The 17,856-nt window shown below is 50.7% G+C and overlaps 1 protein-coding gene across 5 annotated transcripts in view; it reads right to left on the bottom strand.

Annotated features, from left to right (window-relative positions):
- Positions 1–697: 697 nt before the first annotated feature.
- SYNE3 (spectrin repeat containing nuclear envelope family member 3) overlaps positions 698–17,856 on the bottom strand; it is a 97,380-nt gene continuing 80,221 nt past the window's right edge. For all 5 annotated transcript variants that reach the window (XM_055303636.1, XM_055303637.1, XM_055303635.1 and 2 more), the window contains exons 15-18: positions 16,814–16,972; positions 12,786–12,935; positions 11,710–11,748; positions 698–1,084 (exon numbers count right to left, since the gene is read on the bottom strand). In XM_055303636.1, coding sequence (XP_055159611.1) covers positions 866–1,084; positions 11,710–11,748; positions 12,786–12,935; positions 16,814–16,972 — 567 coding nt within the window. In that variant the 3' untranslated portion in view covers positions 698–865. The remainder of the gene's footprint in view (positions 1,085–11,709; positions 11,749–12,785; positions 12,936–16,813; positions 16,973–17,856) is intronic.

The raw sequence follows: 17,856 nt of genomic DNA, 5'->3' as shown, positions 1-17,856 counted from the left end.
AACCCACAGGCCTGCAGGACCCCCTCTTGGTCTCCTACGAGAGGAGAACAGACGAAGTCAGTTTGGAAAGAGTGAGCGCGAGGCATTTACTACAAGGACACTTAGTGTTGATTTAGGGAAAGCACGATCCAGTTCTAAGGCAGTTAGGAGCCAGCCTCCACCATCGCTGGGTGCTGGGGTCCAAGGCTGCGAGGTGGGGGCCAGCGCTCCCGCCCCCCCCCCCACCCCACGCACGGAGCCCCGATCATGTATGCTGTTTTTGTGCCAGGTCTGCTCACTATAGTTCTTCTCCTCCTCCCTTGACATCACTCTACCACTTGGCACTTTTCACTGCGGTCACCAGGGCCGCCATCGATAGTCACCATTTCTGCTTCAAACCCAGAGAGCGTCCTCTGTCCTCACTGTGCACAAAACAAGAGTAACTGGGGGCCGAGCGAGGGCCTGTGTTGCTCTGCTATGTCCGCAGCTCAGGGGCCTTCTCACCAACATCTGGGCTTGGCGCTTGGCTTCCCGGGCAAGCGGTTGCCCTAAAAGCGACACATTATGATTGCTCCTATGATGGGGGGCGGGGTGGGTGTGTGTGCAAACGTGCCCCCGAAATCCCGCTGGACACACCAACTGCTGGACATCCTCCCACCTACAGATAGACGTCGTATATGAAACTAGACACGCCGAGCATCCACATACAGAGGCTATAAAAATTCTATACATTCTTTCCGAGGCACACAGAAGTACGCCTTTCGTATAAATAGACTAAGACGACACCGTATAAAAAGTGGTTTTGTTGTGGGAACATCAATAGAGTATTTACACCTCCGGGGCTGGCGGACGGTCGGAGAAGAAAGTCACCTGCTGCCCGGGCGGCTTAGGTGGGCGGCGGGCCGCTGTAGCGGAGCATGAGCCGGAAGGAGCGGGCGAAGTTGTTGGCCAAGGAGCAGCTGCGGTTCTCCTCCCCGACGGGGAGCAGTAGGAGCAGCAGCAGGAGAAGGAGCAGCAGCAGCTGCAAGGGCAGCGCCACGCAGCACGCCTTCCGGAAGAGGGAGCAGAGTCCTCGCCACCGCCACTGCCACCGCCACCGTGGAGTCTGCAGAACAAAAGCAGGCGTGAGTGGGCTCAGGGACCCCCCGACCCCGCGCCCCCGAGCAGGAGGAGAGGGTGAAGAGGCCGCTGGGCCAGCGGTGGCTCTGGGCTAACCGGCGGACCCTACAGGCCTCAGTTTTTCCAACTGTGAAATGGGGCTAACGTCAGTTCTCCCAGAAACGAAGATCTCTGGTTTTCTCCAACCATTCCAGGTATGAAAGGTAGAAAAAAAATGCAAAGTTGCAGGCTTTGGTTGGCTATTATAGAAATCTTTGCCTGGTGGTAAGAGCCCTGGTTGTAAACCTTGAGAAGGTGGCTCAACTTCTCCAAACTTCAAATTTCTCATCCATAAATACGGATAAAAATGGTACCCACGTGACAGAGTCGCCGTGAGGGTTCATGAGACAGAGCCTGGCACATAGCAGGTACTCAAAGCTGCTGTCATGATTAGTATGCCTCATTAATACGATCACTATCTAAATCATGGTCATTACTACCATGCTCATCATCATTTCCTCCTCTTCCTCTACCTTCTTCGTCACCACCTGCACCATCAACACCACCAATATCACCTGAAGGTCAGACACACAGGTCGGAATGCCTAGTGAACTTCCTTGCTGCAACATGAAAGTGATCAAAAGACATTTCCTAAATTCTAGAGAAACTAGTTGGGTTGTGGCTTCATGGGATGTCCTCACTGCCAAAGACTACAGGCCCAAGAGCTGGTTACTCACGGAAGTAGAGGTCTCATGGCCAAAATATAGCATGATGCAGGGCAGGGGCCTAACTGTCAGGAACCTGGCTGACTAGGTTCCAGAGCAGACTTGTCACACAGTATCTGTGTGACCTTAGGACAGTCAGTAACCTCTTTGAGCCATTTCCTTCTCTGCAAGATGGGGATAAAATATCTACCCTCATCTGCCAGGTTGTGGTGAGGACTCAAAGCAAACTATATTTACATGCCAATTTAAAAGTATATTCGCTTCTATTAGTAGGACTGTTATAGAATGGATCTGTTGGCTCCCTGAAGAACCAAAGGGTCACTCTCCAGGACACTAAAGCCTACAGTCACGTGATGGTGAGGGTGATGGTAAGGATGGTGAGGGTGATGGTGAGGATCATGACGATGATGTGATGATGATGCTGGTAATAATGATGATAGCATGATTATGATGGTGACAATGACAGTGGTGACGGTGACGGCAATAGTAGTGATGATGGTGAGGATAATGATGGTGATGGTGGTGTTGGTGGTGATGGGGATGGGGAAGGTGGTGATGATCATGGGGAGAATGATGACGGCGATAGTGGTAGTGATGGTGACAGTGATGATAATGTGGTGATGGTGATGGTGAGGATGATGATGGTGGTGGTGCTGATGCGGATGAAAAAGCATTGCTGAATGGGAGTGTTCCTGGGAGGTTCTGACCTGGGCACTTCTGACTCTCTAGCTCTCACACCCGAGTCACCTCACCTGCTCTCCTGCCCCAACAGTCTCCTCCGGGTTGCTAACCCTTGACCCTATCACTCCAGCTTCAAATGTTCTCACTTGCTGAAGCCCTTTGACGCTGATTTTGCAAAAACAGACTTCTTACAACCCACAGGGCAGAGAGACCCTCCTGGCTGCACTGCAGTGACTCCCAGGAGCGGGGGGGAGGTAGGTCGCCGGAGCAGCTGAGTGCGCACGAGTTCCCACGGCTGCCGGGCTGGCTTAGACCTGGCTGGCATGTGCTCTGTTCACTGGCACAGGCTTGGCTCACGTGGGGCTGTCTTAGCCTGCGCGGACTCTAACTTGACTCCTTGACATTTCACACTGACTGTCTGATTCCAAATCTCTGACCCACCCAGGAGAAAGAAAAAGAGAGCAACATGCTGCAGGCCCATGGTAGCCTGGCTTTACAGCAAACTAAAAACCTAATATTAACAGTTTTTCAAATGGAAAATCTGTTTACAGTGTCCTGTTTGTTTGCACCTACATTCCCGGAGCTAACACTTTGCTTATTTAAGTGAGGAGAGGTGCCTCGGCCCTGATCCTCTGGGGAAAACATCTCTGAAGTTTCCAAAGTGTGTTTGCATTTACAAGTGTTAACAAGAGGTGGTCTTTTTCAGAAGACTCCCACAGTGCCCAGCGGCTCTTCGCTTGGAGCTCACATCTTTGTTGTGAGGGACCTGTATTCTAAAATGCTCTTTGAAATAAAAAATGCACTTTCGTATGAGCCTTGAACACTTAGAACACACAACACACACACAGAGGCATGAGCTACCTTTACCTTCCTAGACGCCAGCGAAGAAGTTGATAATCTCAGCTCTTCCCAGATCTGGGAGCTGCTCCGTGCCTCAGTCTCCCCACAGAAAGTACTACCAGTGTCCCACCCAGTCAGAACTACCCCAAGACAGAAGGGAAGCAATAAACTCCCAGACCCTTAGGATATAGAAGTGGAGGCTCGACAGCACGTGGTGGTAGGGAGGAACTAGGAGACGTTATACAGGGTAACTACATGCTTGGGGGTCCTTCAAGATCTCATGCAGACTGGAGACTCTATGGAATTTTGAGGGGTTCAGGCAAGACGAGTTTATCACAGTAACTCTGACCTAATCTTCTACCCTTGATGAGAGGCGATGTGGGGGAAAAGAAAGGGTTTCAAGTTCTGAGGTCTCCCCTGGCTCTGTCACTCCCTAGCTGTGTAACCTAGGACAGGTCGTCCAGCCTCCCTGAGCCACAGTTCCGTCATCTGTTGGGGAGAAGTCAGAGAATGAGGCCTGCCTGCCAAAGTCAGAAGGATAAATGAGGCAATGCATGCTATGCTCAGTAAATGTCCACCCCCTTTCTCCTCCAACTGGTGGAGACAGGGGCAGATAGGCCACTCCTATGGCCCTACAAGCTTCCCCCTTCACCTGGTGGAGCCAGGGATCAAGGACCCAGGCCCCTCGGAGAGTAAAGCACTGGCTTCCTTAAATGCCATCTCAACAGTCCCTCAAGGGCCCTCCTGCCACTGGGCCTTTGCACAGGCTATCCCTTCTGTCTGGAATACTAATCTCCCTCCTTTGTCTAATGCACCTGGTGAGTTTCTACTGATCACTCGAATTTCAGCCTGTGAGCGGCGTCCTCGGGGGGACCGTCCCTGCTGTAGACCACCATAGCCCCATTACACATTTTCATAGCCCCAGTACCTTTCCTTTGGATGACTGATTAAAGTCTGTGGTCCCCTTCACTCCCCTTGACCTTAATTTTGCTCAACAAATATGTGCTGAATGAATGAAACAGTGAATGAAAGAGTCCCTCCTCCCTTCCTGGGCATCTGACCACCTGTTGCTCCCTTGGTGCCCATCGTGTCACCACGCAGGTAGGCACTGACCACTGGCTGTGGCTGTTCTCACTGCTCAGAGGCTCTGCCATTGATGGACACCCCGAGCCCAGCCCAGCCCAAGCCCCAGGCCCAGCGGCTTTTGTTCTGCCCCCCACCCTGCCCCGGCCTCCCTGCGAGGTCACACAGACAGGCTCACAGCACCAGTATCGTTCCATGCCCAGGCTCTGCCCGCCACCCTGCGTGGCATTCTCACAGGGAACAACTTAGCCACACCACCAACAATGAGGGTCAGCCCAGGCCCGGGGTTGCCAGTCAGCCTCGGGCTGTTGAATCTGGTCCCATCCCGAGCCGGGGCTCCGAGTATGGGAGTCACACTGCATCACCCCTGGGGCTCACAGGGGCTTTCCTGGGTGCAGGCTGGTGCTCCTTCACCACCACAAAGGTGCTTCCAGGCCACCGCCAAGAGTGATGGGCAGGGGCCAGCTTTCCTCTGTTAACTCAAGATGGGCCAGCCCCCAGGCCTCCGTGATGCTCTCACTAGCAATTTGTCTGGTCCCTGAGGGTCCCTCTGGTGCTCCACATGCAGACTGGCTTCCTCTCCCTGGGTTTCCCTCAGAAGGGGACCTTGTCTGGGGCCCACTGCCCCTCCCCATCTGTGCCAGTGGGTCTCAGGGCGGCCAGGGTTTCCTGGGCTGGGGCCTGCTCACCATGCCTGTGATCATTTCTTCACTAACTGCTCACTGCCAAAGCACCGAGGTAGCCCCAGATTCACCTCCCGTGAGACCTGGGGGGTTCTGGACAGTTGCCAGGCAGGGACAGGATGGCAATGGCTGGGGTGGGGCTAAGTTCATTTTATCTCCTCCCCGGGAGGCTCTGCACATGATGGTCAGGCCACAGATAGTATTTTTCCAGAACCTTGAGTTGGTTTTGGAGGGAGATGGGAGGTAACACCATCTGAGCTGGCCTTTAGGAGGTGGTTTAGTTAATCAGTGGTGAGGACCTCTGGATGGAGTGACCGGAGTGAGGAGAGATCTTGTCATTACTCAGGCAGGGACAGAGACTCATTTGGGAGCAGATGTATATGCATATGGCTTCTCTCCTACCCCATCCCCTCCCTTCCTTCCCTCATATCTCTCATCTGAGTTCCATCCATGGCCAAGCTCTGAGATTAGGACCAAAGTTGGTGAAGGTCTAGGATGACCTGGAGACATCCAGCTTGGGAATGTGAGTGGTCATGATGTTTTTCACTGATACAGAGACCAGGCTTTGGTTGGGTGCAGGGAATACAAGGAGATCAGCTTTGGACATGCTGAGTCCAAGGGTCTATGGGACTCCCAAGTAGGCATCCAGCAGATGGTCAGGCCTTTGGGACTGAAGCCAGAAGGGAGACCTGGACTGGACAGATGGACCCAAGAGAGTGGGAGGCCTGGAGTCAGCAGCAGATGCAACTGCCCAGATGAGTCATGGGAAGAAAGAGGCTGCAGAAAGCCCCATAGATCCAACCACTGAAGAAAGAGGCCCTATATTTCCAGCGTCTCTAAGCAGTGCCCCACAGATGACTTATTAATTACAAACCAAAGGATAGCACTGTACAGGGGAGAAGCCTGGCAGGCACCCCCTTAGTCACGTGGTCAGAGTTAGCATCAGTGATGTTGGGGCCATAGTAACATCGTGTGTCTCCCAGGAAGATGCGCGAAGAACACAGCATCCCTTCTACGACATTCCTGCCAGAAATGCACAGCCCGATTCCAACTGCAAGGAGTTATCAGGGAAATGTGCCTTGAGGGACATCTTATAAAATCTCTGACCTGGACTCAAGGTAAAGGTCAAGAAAGATGGAAGACTAGTTCTAGCCTTGAGGAAACCAAAGAGATCTCCCAGCTGAATGCAATGGGTGGCCCTGGACTGGACCCAGCACGGAGGAGAGAAGCCTATTAAAAGGCCATAAGTGGAATATTAATATGATGGAATATTACTCGGTGACAGAAAGAAATGAGTTATCAAGCAAGCCAAAAACCAGACAGGAGCCTTAAATGCATATTATCAAGTGAAAGAAGCCAATCTCAGAAGGCTCCATTCCGTCTGATGCCAGCTCTATGATGTTCTGGCAAAGACAAAACCATAAAACAGACAGTGGTTTCCAGGGGCTGGGCTGGGGGAGGCATGATAGGTGGCACATGGGGATTTTTAGGGCGGTGAGGCTGCTCTGTAGGGTAGGAGGATGGAAGAAACGTGCTATTACACATTTATCAAAATCCATAGAATACACAACACAAAAAGCAACCCCTGACGTAAACTACGAATTTCAGTTAATAGCGATGCGGCAATATTGGCTCAGTGATTGTAACCCACAGACCACAGAAACGCAAGATGTTAATAATAAGGGAGGAACCCTCCGTATGATCCACTCGATTTTTCTATGAACCTAAAACTGCTCCCCCCCAAAAAATGTCTATTAATTTTTTAAAAGGCTATGGAGGCAGCTTTAAAATTTTGAATGTGGGCTCTGCCTTCAGTAAGGGAATTTCATCCACACTGGGTTTTGTCTACACCGAGTATGTGAACTGGGAGAAGTAAAGAGAGAGGCACCCACGAGAGTGAGAAGAACAGGAGCGGCTGTGGGCGGGGAGCGCGGTCACCAACCCGGCTGCCCAGAGGCCAGAGACACGCTCACTGGGCGTCATGAGGCAGTAGCTCCTGTTACGTGGCTGGGGTGAATTTCAGAGGAGCGGGGGTGCTCAGGGCAGGGGTGCTGGGTGATGGGAAGATGAGCACAGAGAGCTTGCCTGGATTTCTGAAGTCAAAGACAGGTTTCAGAAACTTGATGTCAGAAGAGTTTGCATGGACTATGGACTCTCTCTCTCTCTCTCTCTTTTTTTTAATTTTATTTCTTTATTTGACAGAGAATGAGAGAGAGACAGCACAAGCAGGCAGAGGGAGAAGCAGGCTCCCTGCCGAGCAGGGAGTCTGACGCAGAACTCGATCCCAGGACCCCGGGATCACGACCTGAGCTGAAGGCTGATGTTAACTGACTGAGCCACCCGGGCGCCCTGCGTGGACTCTTTCATATGCAGGCAGTAGCCAGTCGCTTCTGGGCTCGGGGGACAGACAGGCAGACAGGGCCCTGGTATAACACAGCACACAGGTTGAGGCCCATCCCGGGCTGTCTCCTTTTCAGGGTCAGAGACTGCAGATCCCCAGCAAAGCCCAGCCCCTTGGCCAAACTTAGCCCCCAAAGCGACACAGTGAATCACAGGGCGACCAAGTCAAGTCTGCCCCCACGCCGATCGGGCCTGCTCTCACGGATGGAGAAGGTGCCAAGAGGCCGCGCTGCTCCCACTAAAAGGAGAAGGTGTTTGTGAGCAGCAAAGGCCAGGCAGGTGAGCATTCCGGCGTGGTACCTGGCACGCAGCAGAGATTTTTTTTTTTTAAATCACAGTTATCACGAAAGACGCTTAACCATCTAACGTGGGAAACTCACTAAGGCTTCCTGAGACTCCGCAACAGAGTATTTCGTCTCATCTGGGATGCCTGTTGTGAGGTGTGTCATTATTAATATCACAAACCGCTCAGAAAGGACACAACCAGCCGAGGTGGAGCCTCTGACCGGAGACTCCTCACAAAGCTGGGGTACCTGGGGGCTGTGCCTTCTGCGCCAGGGGAAATGGAAAGGGAAAAACGAGGAGATATGAGGTATCATCTTGGTGCTGCGTGAAGCGAGGGGGATTCCTCTTCTCTGCGAATGTGAACTGCAGCCTGGAGCTCCCAGAGGCTGGGCGTTTGCATTTACACAAGCAGCGTGAGCCAAGGGAACACAAAACAGAATGCCACCCGCAAGCAAAGATTTTCAAGCCCAAATCCTCGCCGAAAGGAGTAATCATAATAAGCCACCCAATAGTCCAGAAACATGAAAATGTGAAAAATCACGAGCCTTAAGACCTACGAGATATGATCAAATAAATAGGATGCTGCTTTGGGTCGCTCCACGTCTGGGGCGACATCCCCAGAGCTCCCAGCATGCAAGGAAGGTGTTTGCTCTCCGCTCCCGCAAACTGGCACACTTGGCCCTGCCCCACTTCACCCGGGCAAACAGAAACACTGGCAAATCTGTTCTTCAACTCAAAGTTTGCCTCAAGAAGGACTGCACCACCTCCCCGGGGCCAAGGCAGGGATTCAGCTGACTCACGGCCCAATTGCAATTTAAAAAGCAATTACATTTCATGTGCCTGAATGCTGCAGGCCTGTGTATCCGGTGCCATGGAGCTGGCAAGTGTGGAGGCAGCTGCAAATTTAATAAATCTTAATTATCGTGTTTATACAAACAAGTAGGCTGAAGCCATTGACGTCGTTGGAGCTTTCGATGACTTGGTGCACGGAGAGAAAAAAAAAGTGTGGAGAACCAACTGCTCATAAATAATTAGCTTTGGGGCAGTTTTTTTTTCCCTTTCCTTTTGGACTAAAAATCACATATGAAATGTTTTTAAGCTGGCAAGATTACAAGGCCTGAAGACGGAGTCTATATTTTGCCTGTTAGGCCTGCGTGCGTGTGAGCACGCGTGCTTGTGTGCACATAGGTGAATGCACATACGTTGAGCAGCAAAAACCACACGAGGGAGGTGCCCTCCCACCCCCTAGAAGTATCATTGCTGCCTTTGTTCTCATTAAGATAAGCAGGGGCAGGGTTACAGAAGTCTTACATGGCGATTATGAATCCGCTGTGTTCAGGCTGTTACAAGAACTCTGCCTACTGTTAGCTCAGTGGACCCTGTTTCTGTTGATCAGAAAACTGTGGCCGAGTGACTCATCAACAGTCACACCCGCTAATGGTGGATCCTAGATTCAAATCCAGTTCGCCAAGCCGTGGTTCTCAGAGTGTGGTCCCAGGCCAGCAGTAGCAGTGTCACCTGGGACCCTACTAGAAATGCAGGTTCTTGGGCCACCTTAGACCCAATGAATCAAAAACTCAGGGTGGGACCCAGAAATCTGTGCTTACTTGGTCACATAAGTGAGCCCAAGATGACCTCTTGCACATCGGTTTGCAGGCTGCTTACCTCTTCACAGAGGGCTTCACAGAAGCCAGCCTGCCAGCACCAAACTCAAATTTTCACACATCCAATTATTTTAAACATAGCCTGAATAAGCCTATTCTTTAGCCACGTAGAGCCTCCTTGCTTTGCATGCCCTACAAAAGTGTGCCCAACATCTGCCCCTATAAAGACCCCAATCCACTGCTGCCCTTTGGAACACCTGCCCCAGAGATGGGCCACTACGCAGAGCACCACAGTCTGGACCTGCAAGCCCTTCCTCCTAGGTACCCTCACCCAGCCAGGACGGGTCGTCCACCAGGGCAGGTCTCTGCTCTCATGCTCACTGGTGGATCCCAAGTGCCCAAATCAGTGCTTGGCACAAAATCAGTGCTCAGGAAATCCTTGTGAAATGAATGAATGAATGAATGAATGAATGAATGAATGAGAGACAACAAATGAACACAGGGCTGTGGATACTCCACATTAAGCCAATCACAGGCTGCCAGGAAACTGAGCCTGTTCTGGAGGCCTGGTGTCCACAACCACGTGTCCCCCCTACTCAGAGGCATTCAGTAAGCACTTACTGTGTGCAATGCATCAGGGGACCCAGACAGGACTCCCATGGATTGTGCCTGGGAGCTCCAGATCAGATGGGGGCTCCCCAGTGAGGGCCTTAAGGTGTGGAGGCCTCCAGGAGCCACGAGGCTGCACTGTGTGAGCCCCCCCATCCTTCCTGATGCTCTTGTCCATTTCTTGAGGAGACTCTCTGTTATTCCAAATGGAGGGGGCAGGGAGGAGACCAGGACTTTGGTCTCTCTGAAGAATTCTACAAACAACAGTTCACACCACCTACAGAATTCATTCATGAAGTCAGTAACGGCAGCGTTGATAATTCCATTTCACAGGTGGGGAAAGTAAGCCCCAAGAGGCAAAGCAACTTGCCCAAAGCCATAAAGTTAGATGATGCGCTAGGCCCAAAGCACGGCATTGGTCTTGCGACTGCCCCACGCAGTCCAGGGGACACCCACTCTCTTGCATGTGGGAGACATGAACAGCAGCTGGGGTGGGGGGTTCCTGGGTGGCTCAGTGGTTGAGCATCTGCTTTCAGCTCAGGGCATGATCCTGGGGTCCTAGGATCAAGTCCTGCATTGGGTTCCCTGCAGGGAGCCTGTTTCTCCCTCTGCCTGTGTCTCTGTCTCTCTCTGTGTCTCTCATGAATAAATAAATAAAATCCTAAAAAAATTAAAAAAAAAAAAAAAACAGCAGCCGAGACCAAGAAGAAATCCTCAAAGCACCTGGAAACAGATGCCATGGCATTAAGGATCTTGAGGAACCCAGAGCTCTTTGGAGCAGAGCGTACTGAAGGCTCCCTTCATTATGGGCCAGTGCTCGGCAGAAAAACCAGTGTGTTCCCTTGGAAAAGGTGACGTCAATTTACACTGGGTTTTCCCTGAAGTGGGGACACCCACCAGGGATGCGGTCTCCAAAGCACAGTGTGGAAAGTCAAGATGTGGGCTTTGGAGGCCGAGGCCAGAGACCACCCAGAAGCTGCACGCCTGCGCTGAACGAACCATTCCAATCCTGTCATGCCTCAGTTTCCCTATGCTCAAGTGGAGGGAATAATGCCTCTTGGAGTGTTGATGGGACGGTTACATGAGATGCCCTAACCACGACTCAGCACAATTCCTGGCACACAGTGGACAGTCACCACGTAGCATCTAGAGTAACAGTAATTGTTCCTCGTTATGATTATTATTATTACTGCTGCTACTGTGACTGCTTCGGCCTGCAAGCACACGGGAGGGGCTCTGAGCACTTCTTGGCGGGCCTACATGGAAACACCTGCTGGTGGAACAGGACAGGCACAGCCATGCCTGCTCTTTTGTCCTCCACTGAGCCCCGTATGCCCACCCACTGCTCAGTGGCCACACGATCCAGGGTGCCTGGAATGGTCTGGGTTTCCTGAGACAGTCCGGGTTTATACCTGTTGTCACAACATAACTATCACTACTGTCCTGGTCCATTCCCACCACATCCTGGTTTTGCCTGAAAAACTCTAGGGTCCCTCTTCTACCACGGGGGTGTCACAGCTGAGTACATTCTGCATGTTCCTGGGGCTTCCTAAGGACCCTGGGCTCCCAGCACAGAGTAGCCCAGAGCTCATTCCCTAGAAATGTTCCTCGGGCCTCATGGAACCTTCCAGAAAGCCCAGGAGTTCGGCTTCAGCATCGCAGGCCCACCAACCTCCAGACGCCCTGCCCTCTAGCGTGTGGAACAGATGGCAGACACCGTACCTTTTGGAATCCGGCCGGCTCCCCTGGAGAACTCTGTGTCTGTTATTTTCGGGAAGGAGAGGAAAAGGGGAAAAAAGACGTTAAGTGAGTGAAACTCAAATCCCAACAGAGCCTGTAATGGAATATTCGTTCTGTCAGGGGAATGTTTCTTTAAAACTTCTGGTCATCTGGATAGGCTGAACCAGCAGGTGATTCGATTTAATGAGCTTTTTAACGCACTGCAGGCCCAGGTGGGATTCCAGTCTGGGAAGGCCTGGGCCGGGGCCACCTGGCCGGGGCTGCGCTGACACCTAGTGGCCAGTACGGCTGCTGCGGGGACCGCTGAGCTGGCTTGGACGCTAGGCATCTGGGGTCTGAGGGCCCAAGGGGCCCTTGGAGGCCATCTCAAACAGCCCCCCATCTCGAGCTAACCCTTGAGCCTCAGTTTCCCCCATTGCTTCTTAGGGAATAACAAGAGGACCTCCTTTATAGGGTTCTTATGAGGACATCGCATATCGCAAAGCTTCTCATGGCTATTGCTATTGTTTTGCTTGGGGCGGACACGGGGACACAAAAGGGGAAGACACTTGTTCTGCATCTAGAGCAAACGAGTGGAGGAGCAGGGCTGGACCCCAGGGCCCCAGGCCCCGGGGGAGCACTCTCCTCTATCGCGCCTTCCACAGCGGGGCGTGCTCAGTGCTGGCTCTACTCCGTGACCCCAGGAGTTGGGATTCTCAGAGTCTCGGCTCTCCCTTTAGAGACTGGAGATGGTGACTCTGCCGTAAGGACTGAACGAGGTCCTGAAGGTTTCAGCTTGCTAGATGGCGAAGTGCTCCCCGAACATTAACATGATGGCTACTGCCGTCACTCCTGGAGCATCGGCCACAAGGGGTGGCAGGATGGCCACATGACACCTCACAAGCCAAGCACCTAGGACCTGTGAGCCTCTGTCGCCTCTCTTGGAGTGGTCACCTCAGTCTGGTGAGTGGAGGCACAGGGCAGAGTGCGTGTGGCCCAGCGAAGTCTCCCCAGATGAGCCCAGGCTCAGCCAGAGTCCCAACCCTGGAGCCCAGGACCTGGGCTTCCTCAGCACCTACCAGCAGGTAGCCAGAGTCCTTGAGTTTGGACTTGTACAGCATCCACCGGTAACGCAGGTCTTCCAGTTCGTCTGAGGTCCCACTTGCTGGCCCGTGATGAAGGAGGTCCTCGAAGAGTTGCTGACCTTCTGGTACCCGAGTCTCCAGCTCCTGTGGGGAAAAGGCACAGCTCCACCGCTGACCTCCACGGTCACTCCGTTTCTGACGTTCTAGAACCAAGTCCTCCGAAGGGCTTGACATAAGAGTTGCCATCATTATAAAAGCTACCATTGATGAACATGCTTTTCTGTTGGCATGTTTAAGCCTGACAGAGTGCTATTGGGATTGGACAGATGTTTCTACCCAAATATAGTACATGTCACCCCAGGATGGCACCTTTCATCATCAGGAGTCCCAAGGGGTAGTGATGTGGGGTTATGAGTGGAGCTCTTACTGAGCATGTGGGTCTGAATTCTGGCTTTGTAGCCTACTTTCACCCCATCCTACTCATAATATGATATGGGCAGTTTGCTTAGCTTCACAGAACCCACTAGAATGTGAGCTCTACAAGAGTAAAGGAGCTTAACCTGGGGCAATTGCAAGTCACCTCTGATATGGTTGGAGTTGGCGGTGGTGGCAAGAAGTGAGCTGTGGCCGAATGTGAGGTAGGAGGTATGTAGGGAGGACCTTCTGGTCATAGTCCCCTAGGTAATTGGACCAAACCTGTCACTGAGGACAAAGTATTAAAAACACTTAAAGGGCATCAAAGAGCAAGAGAGAGAGGCACCTCAGACTAAAATCCAGGAAAGGAAGTAAAGCCAGTGTTCAGGCCTGCTATTGCCAATCTGGAAGAAACAGTTGTGCAACAGATCATGCTTTTGCCAGCCCCACAGGGCTATGGAGACAAAGGTCAAGGTCTGGGCTCTGCAGAGGTGGAGACTCTCATAACCCACTTCCCCTGTGGCTGAGACTCTTAAAGGTGAATCAGAAATAAGCTCACACCCTATGTGCACTGCAGTCCAGCTCCAAGTCATCAGGGGTGCTGGGAGCCTTCAACTCTGAACTTGGATCCGCTGGTTTCAGAACAATAAAGGCCTCCTTGCCTGGCAGCCACAAACAAAATCCTCTCTGGAGAAGAGATGATCCTTAATCTCAAATTAACCCTATATCTAGTTTGTCAAACACAATGCCTGGCACACAATCAAAAGCAGCTCCAAACAAGCAAGACTCCAACAACAAGAACAGGCAGAAATAACACACAGAAGAAATGCTCCTAAAATGACTCAAACTATTAGAATTATTACACACACTCAGTAGAACAGCTCTGTTTACCGTGCTTGAAGAATTAAAAGCCAGGCTTAAAAAGTTCAGTAGGGAACTGGAAGCTACACAAAATAACACAGTGGTATTTCAAGAAAATTGGGTAGAAATTTTAGAACTGGGGAATACAGTATCAAAAGTTAAAGGCGTAACAGACGCATGTAATAGTGAATGAGACACAGCTACAGAGAGAATTAGTAAACTGGAAGGTACAGTAGAAAATGCCAACAATCTATGTAAAAAAAAATGTATTACATATAAATTTCAGCTTACCATTTGTTAATGAACTGGAAGACATTTTTCAGTTCAAGAATGGTAATTTTCAATTATATGAAAAATATGACATATAAGAGTGCATGTTCTCTCATTTAAATTATACTATTGGCATTTACTCACATAAACATGAACATCTAGAAAACATACACAAAAAAGGGCTAAGTCATTTAATCCAAAAGAAACAAAAGGGATAATCTTTTATTTTTTTAAAAAATCCAATATAAATAAATACAGATTAAAATTGACACAATAGCTTCCCACTGACGAAAACTATAGGTAGCACTGTAGTTCTGATAGAGGTTTGGGTATTTTCCTTAAGCCCGAACTCAGTTATAGACTGGTGTATTGAAGAAATATTACCTAGCTTTATAAAACTTATGGAAAAAAGGACTAAGAAAGATGATTTACGCATAATGCTTACCATTCCCTAGAGTCTTATTTATGGTCTCTTTTTCATGAGAATTAATTCAGAAAAAATGTATCTGTCATTACCAATTTATCTACATCATCATGCCTCTCATCATTTTGCTTTGGCTAACAAAATCTCCCTAAAGGAATATATACTGGAATATGCATTTTATGCAATTAGGAATACAGTGAAGTGCTAAAACGATATTTAAAATATAACAGGGTAGTTTGCAAATACTATGTTGAAATTGTGTAGACAAATTTTGTTTTGCCAAACATTGAATGGACTGGGAGTGACTTTGGGATCAGAGAAACAAAAATATTTGAACTTCTTTTAATTGTAGCAAAAAAAATAGTTGATAAAAAAATATATAACAAGGTAAAAAAATCGTAGCCTTATAAGTACATGTCTAATTTAATAAACCTTTTCTTTGAAATAATATTTTAATAAAAAGAAAAAAAAAAGAAAATGCCAACGGGAAGAGACCAGAGGACTAACAAGACACAAGAGAAAGTAGGAGACATAGAGCCCACAGGGAGAAAGAATATCACGTTTAAGCAGCATCATGGAAGGAGAGGAGAGGGGGGACAAGGAAGAGGGAATAGGAAAGAGACAATATCAGAGAATTTTCCCGAAAGACTCTAGACCACACATTCCAGAATTCAGATGAATCCCAAATAAGAGAAATGAAAAGAAATCTAAACCCTAACATTTCATAGTAAAACTGTAGAGAAATAAGAAAAAAAGGGAGGTAAGCTGAGGCCTGGTTGAGAATGGCCTCATGTAATATGCTCAGGTTTGGGGGCCGGGGGTTGGACTCTATCCTGAAAGGTTTTATCAGGGGAAGGACAGAGTCAGGTTTATGATGCTGAAGGGCACTCTGGCTGCAGAGTGAACAGTGACCTGGATGAGAGCCCAACAGGAAGAAAGGAGGCCAGCTGGAGCTGATTGCCATAATCAAGGTCAGAAATGGTTAAGTATCTAGATTAATAGTGGTAGCAAGAGGGCACAGAACAAAAACATCCCAGAGGTGGCATTCAGGAGGGCTGGAGGACCAATTAGATGTGGGAGTGAAGGAGGAAGAAGAGTTGGGGTAGAAGGATTGCAAAAATGGCCACAATGCCCCCATCCCGCCTCTCCCCTCCCATATATATGCCCTTTGCAATATGACCTTGAGTCCTTCCCATAAAGAGGTGGAGTCTGTTTTCCCTCCCTGTGAATCTGGCTTGGCCTTGTGATCTTCTTTGTCCAACAGAATACAGGGGAAGTAATGTGCCAGTTCATCCTCTAGGCCTCAGAAGCCTTGAGCTGCCCCACAAGACAATGAGAGATGTGTGGTCCATCTCATGCCCATCCCCAGCAGCCCGCCAACTCCCAGAAGTAGAGCCCACCCAGCCGACCTATAACTGATGGCAAATCAGGGAGCCCAGCCAAGACCAGAAGCATTGCCCACACGGGCTCAGCCTAAACTGGCAACCCTCAGAATCATGAATTAAATAAACATGTGCTGTGTGAAGCCACCAACTGTTGTAATGGTTTGTTACGCAGCAATAGCTAGCTGGTATCAGAGCGGCCGTTAGTAGTGATATGTTTCAAGTTGGGGAATACAGAAGTAGGCTCGATGAATGAATGGTTCTTCTAAAGCTTTTCTAAAATATGTGAACCAAAAAAGTTTAAGAGCTATTATTTAGGGGCAGCTGGGTGGCTCCGAGGTTGAGCGTCTGCCTTTGGCTTGGGGCCTGATCCCGGAGACCCGGGATCGATTCCCACATCGGGCTCCCTGCGAGGAGCCTGCTTCTCCCTCTACCTGTGTCTCTGCCTCCCTCTGTGTGTCTCTTATGAATACATAAATAACATCTTTTAAAAAAAGGAACTATTATTTATACACACGGGAAAATGGCTCATAAGCCACGTGTGTGATTGTTTTTTTTTTTTTGTTTGTTTGTTTGTTTTATTTTTGTTTTTTTTTTTTTAAGAACTCTCTGGTAGCAAACATAACCCGGGAGGCAAACTGTGGAAGAAGGGCCTTTCTGTGGGAACATACCCGTAGCTTCGTTTCCCTGGTCTTCAGATCCTTGGCTGTGGCCATTCTCATTGCGATGATTCTAACCAGCTTAGTGTTTTCCACCTCCAGCCACTGCTCAAAGTTCCTCAGGAGCCGGGAGAAACCTTCAGGGCCGCCCTCTCCCTGGAGCAGATTCCCCTGCAGACACGCACAGCAGGACCAACGCATCAGAGGTGAAAACAGCCTACTGGCCCCACGGCCCCGCGTCCTGGGGTCCTGCGGTGACGCAGGGAGCCCAGGATGCTCAAAGGAGGTGCGAGAGGCCTGGGGGGAGGAGGCTCGTCTCTCCATTCAGTGTGGCCACGTTAGGAGTTGCATTCTGATTTGGCTCTGGGGGTCCTGTGGGGTTGGGGTGGTCCAGGGTCTCTGCCTCAGCCCATACTCAGGGCCCCCGGGGCTGTGCCGCAGGACACAGGTGCCAGCAGACACGCAGGGACACTGTGCTTTCAGCCCCAAGCTGCAGGAGCTGCGACTAGGGATCATCGCGGTCACCTGCTGGTCTCCTGGGGGCAGCCACCCCCATTCCTAACCGGGATGGCTATAACGGTGGTCACCCTTCTGCTCTGCGTGTCCCCCACCCCCGGGCTCTGTGGCCAGAATGAGCTGTCCAAAATGCAGGGCCGTTCAGCTGAGTCCTCGGTGTGGTCGGAGGGCCCAGATTCCGGCCCTGCCTCACCCCAAGCCTGAGCCGCAGACAAGCCTTGGCCCCTGGCGCTCGTGTGGTCTCCCTCTGCGTCTCTGCACACTCGCTGTCTCCTCTGCACGGCACACAGCCCTCCTCCCTTCTCCTTGACTTCTGCTCTGCCACGACGATTGCCCTGACCGTTGGTTTTGTCCCAGGAGGACTTTGCTGGCCCAGAACTGGGTCCCGATCCCTCCGCAGCCGCTCCTACGGCGTCTGCCCCTCTGCCCTTGCCCACCGCGCTCTCTGCGGACCCTCGCTTCACTGCCTGTGGTTCCTACTTCCTCGCTCCTCACAGCGTGGGCCGCATGGGCACCACCGTGAGCTCCGGGAAATGCAG

This window comes from Nyctereutes procyonoides, unplaced genomic scaffold (genome assembly GCF_905146905.1).
Source record: "Nyctereutes procyonoides isolate TBG_1078 unplaced genomic scaffold, NYPRO_anot_genome, whole genome shotgun sequence".
Lineage (NCBI taxonomy): Eukaryota > Metazoa > Chordata > Mammalia > Carnivora > Canidae > Nyctereutes > Nyctereutes procyonoides.
This window is presented reverse-complemented; position numbering and strand designations above follow the sequence as displayed.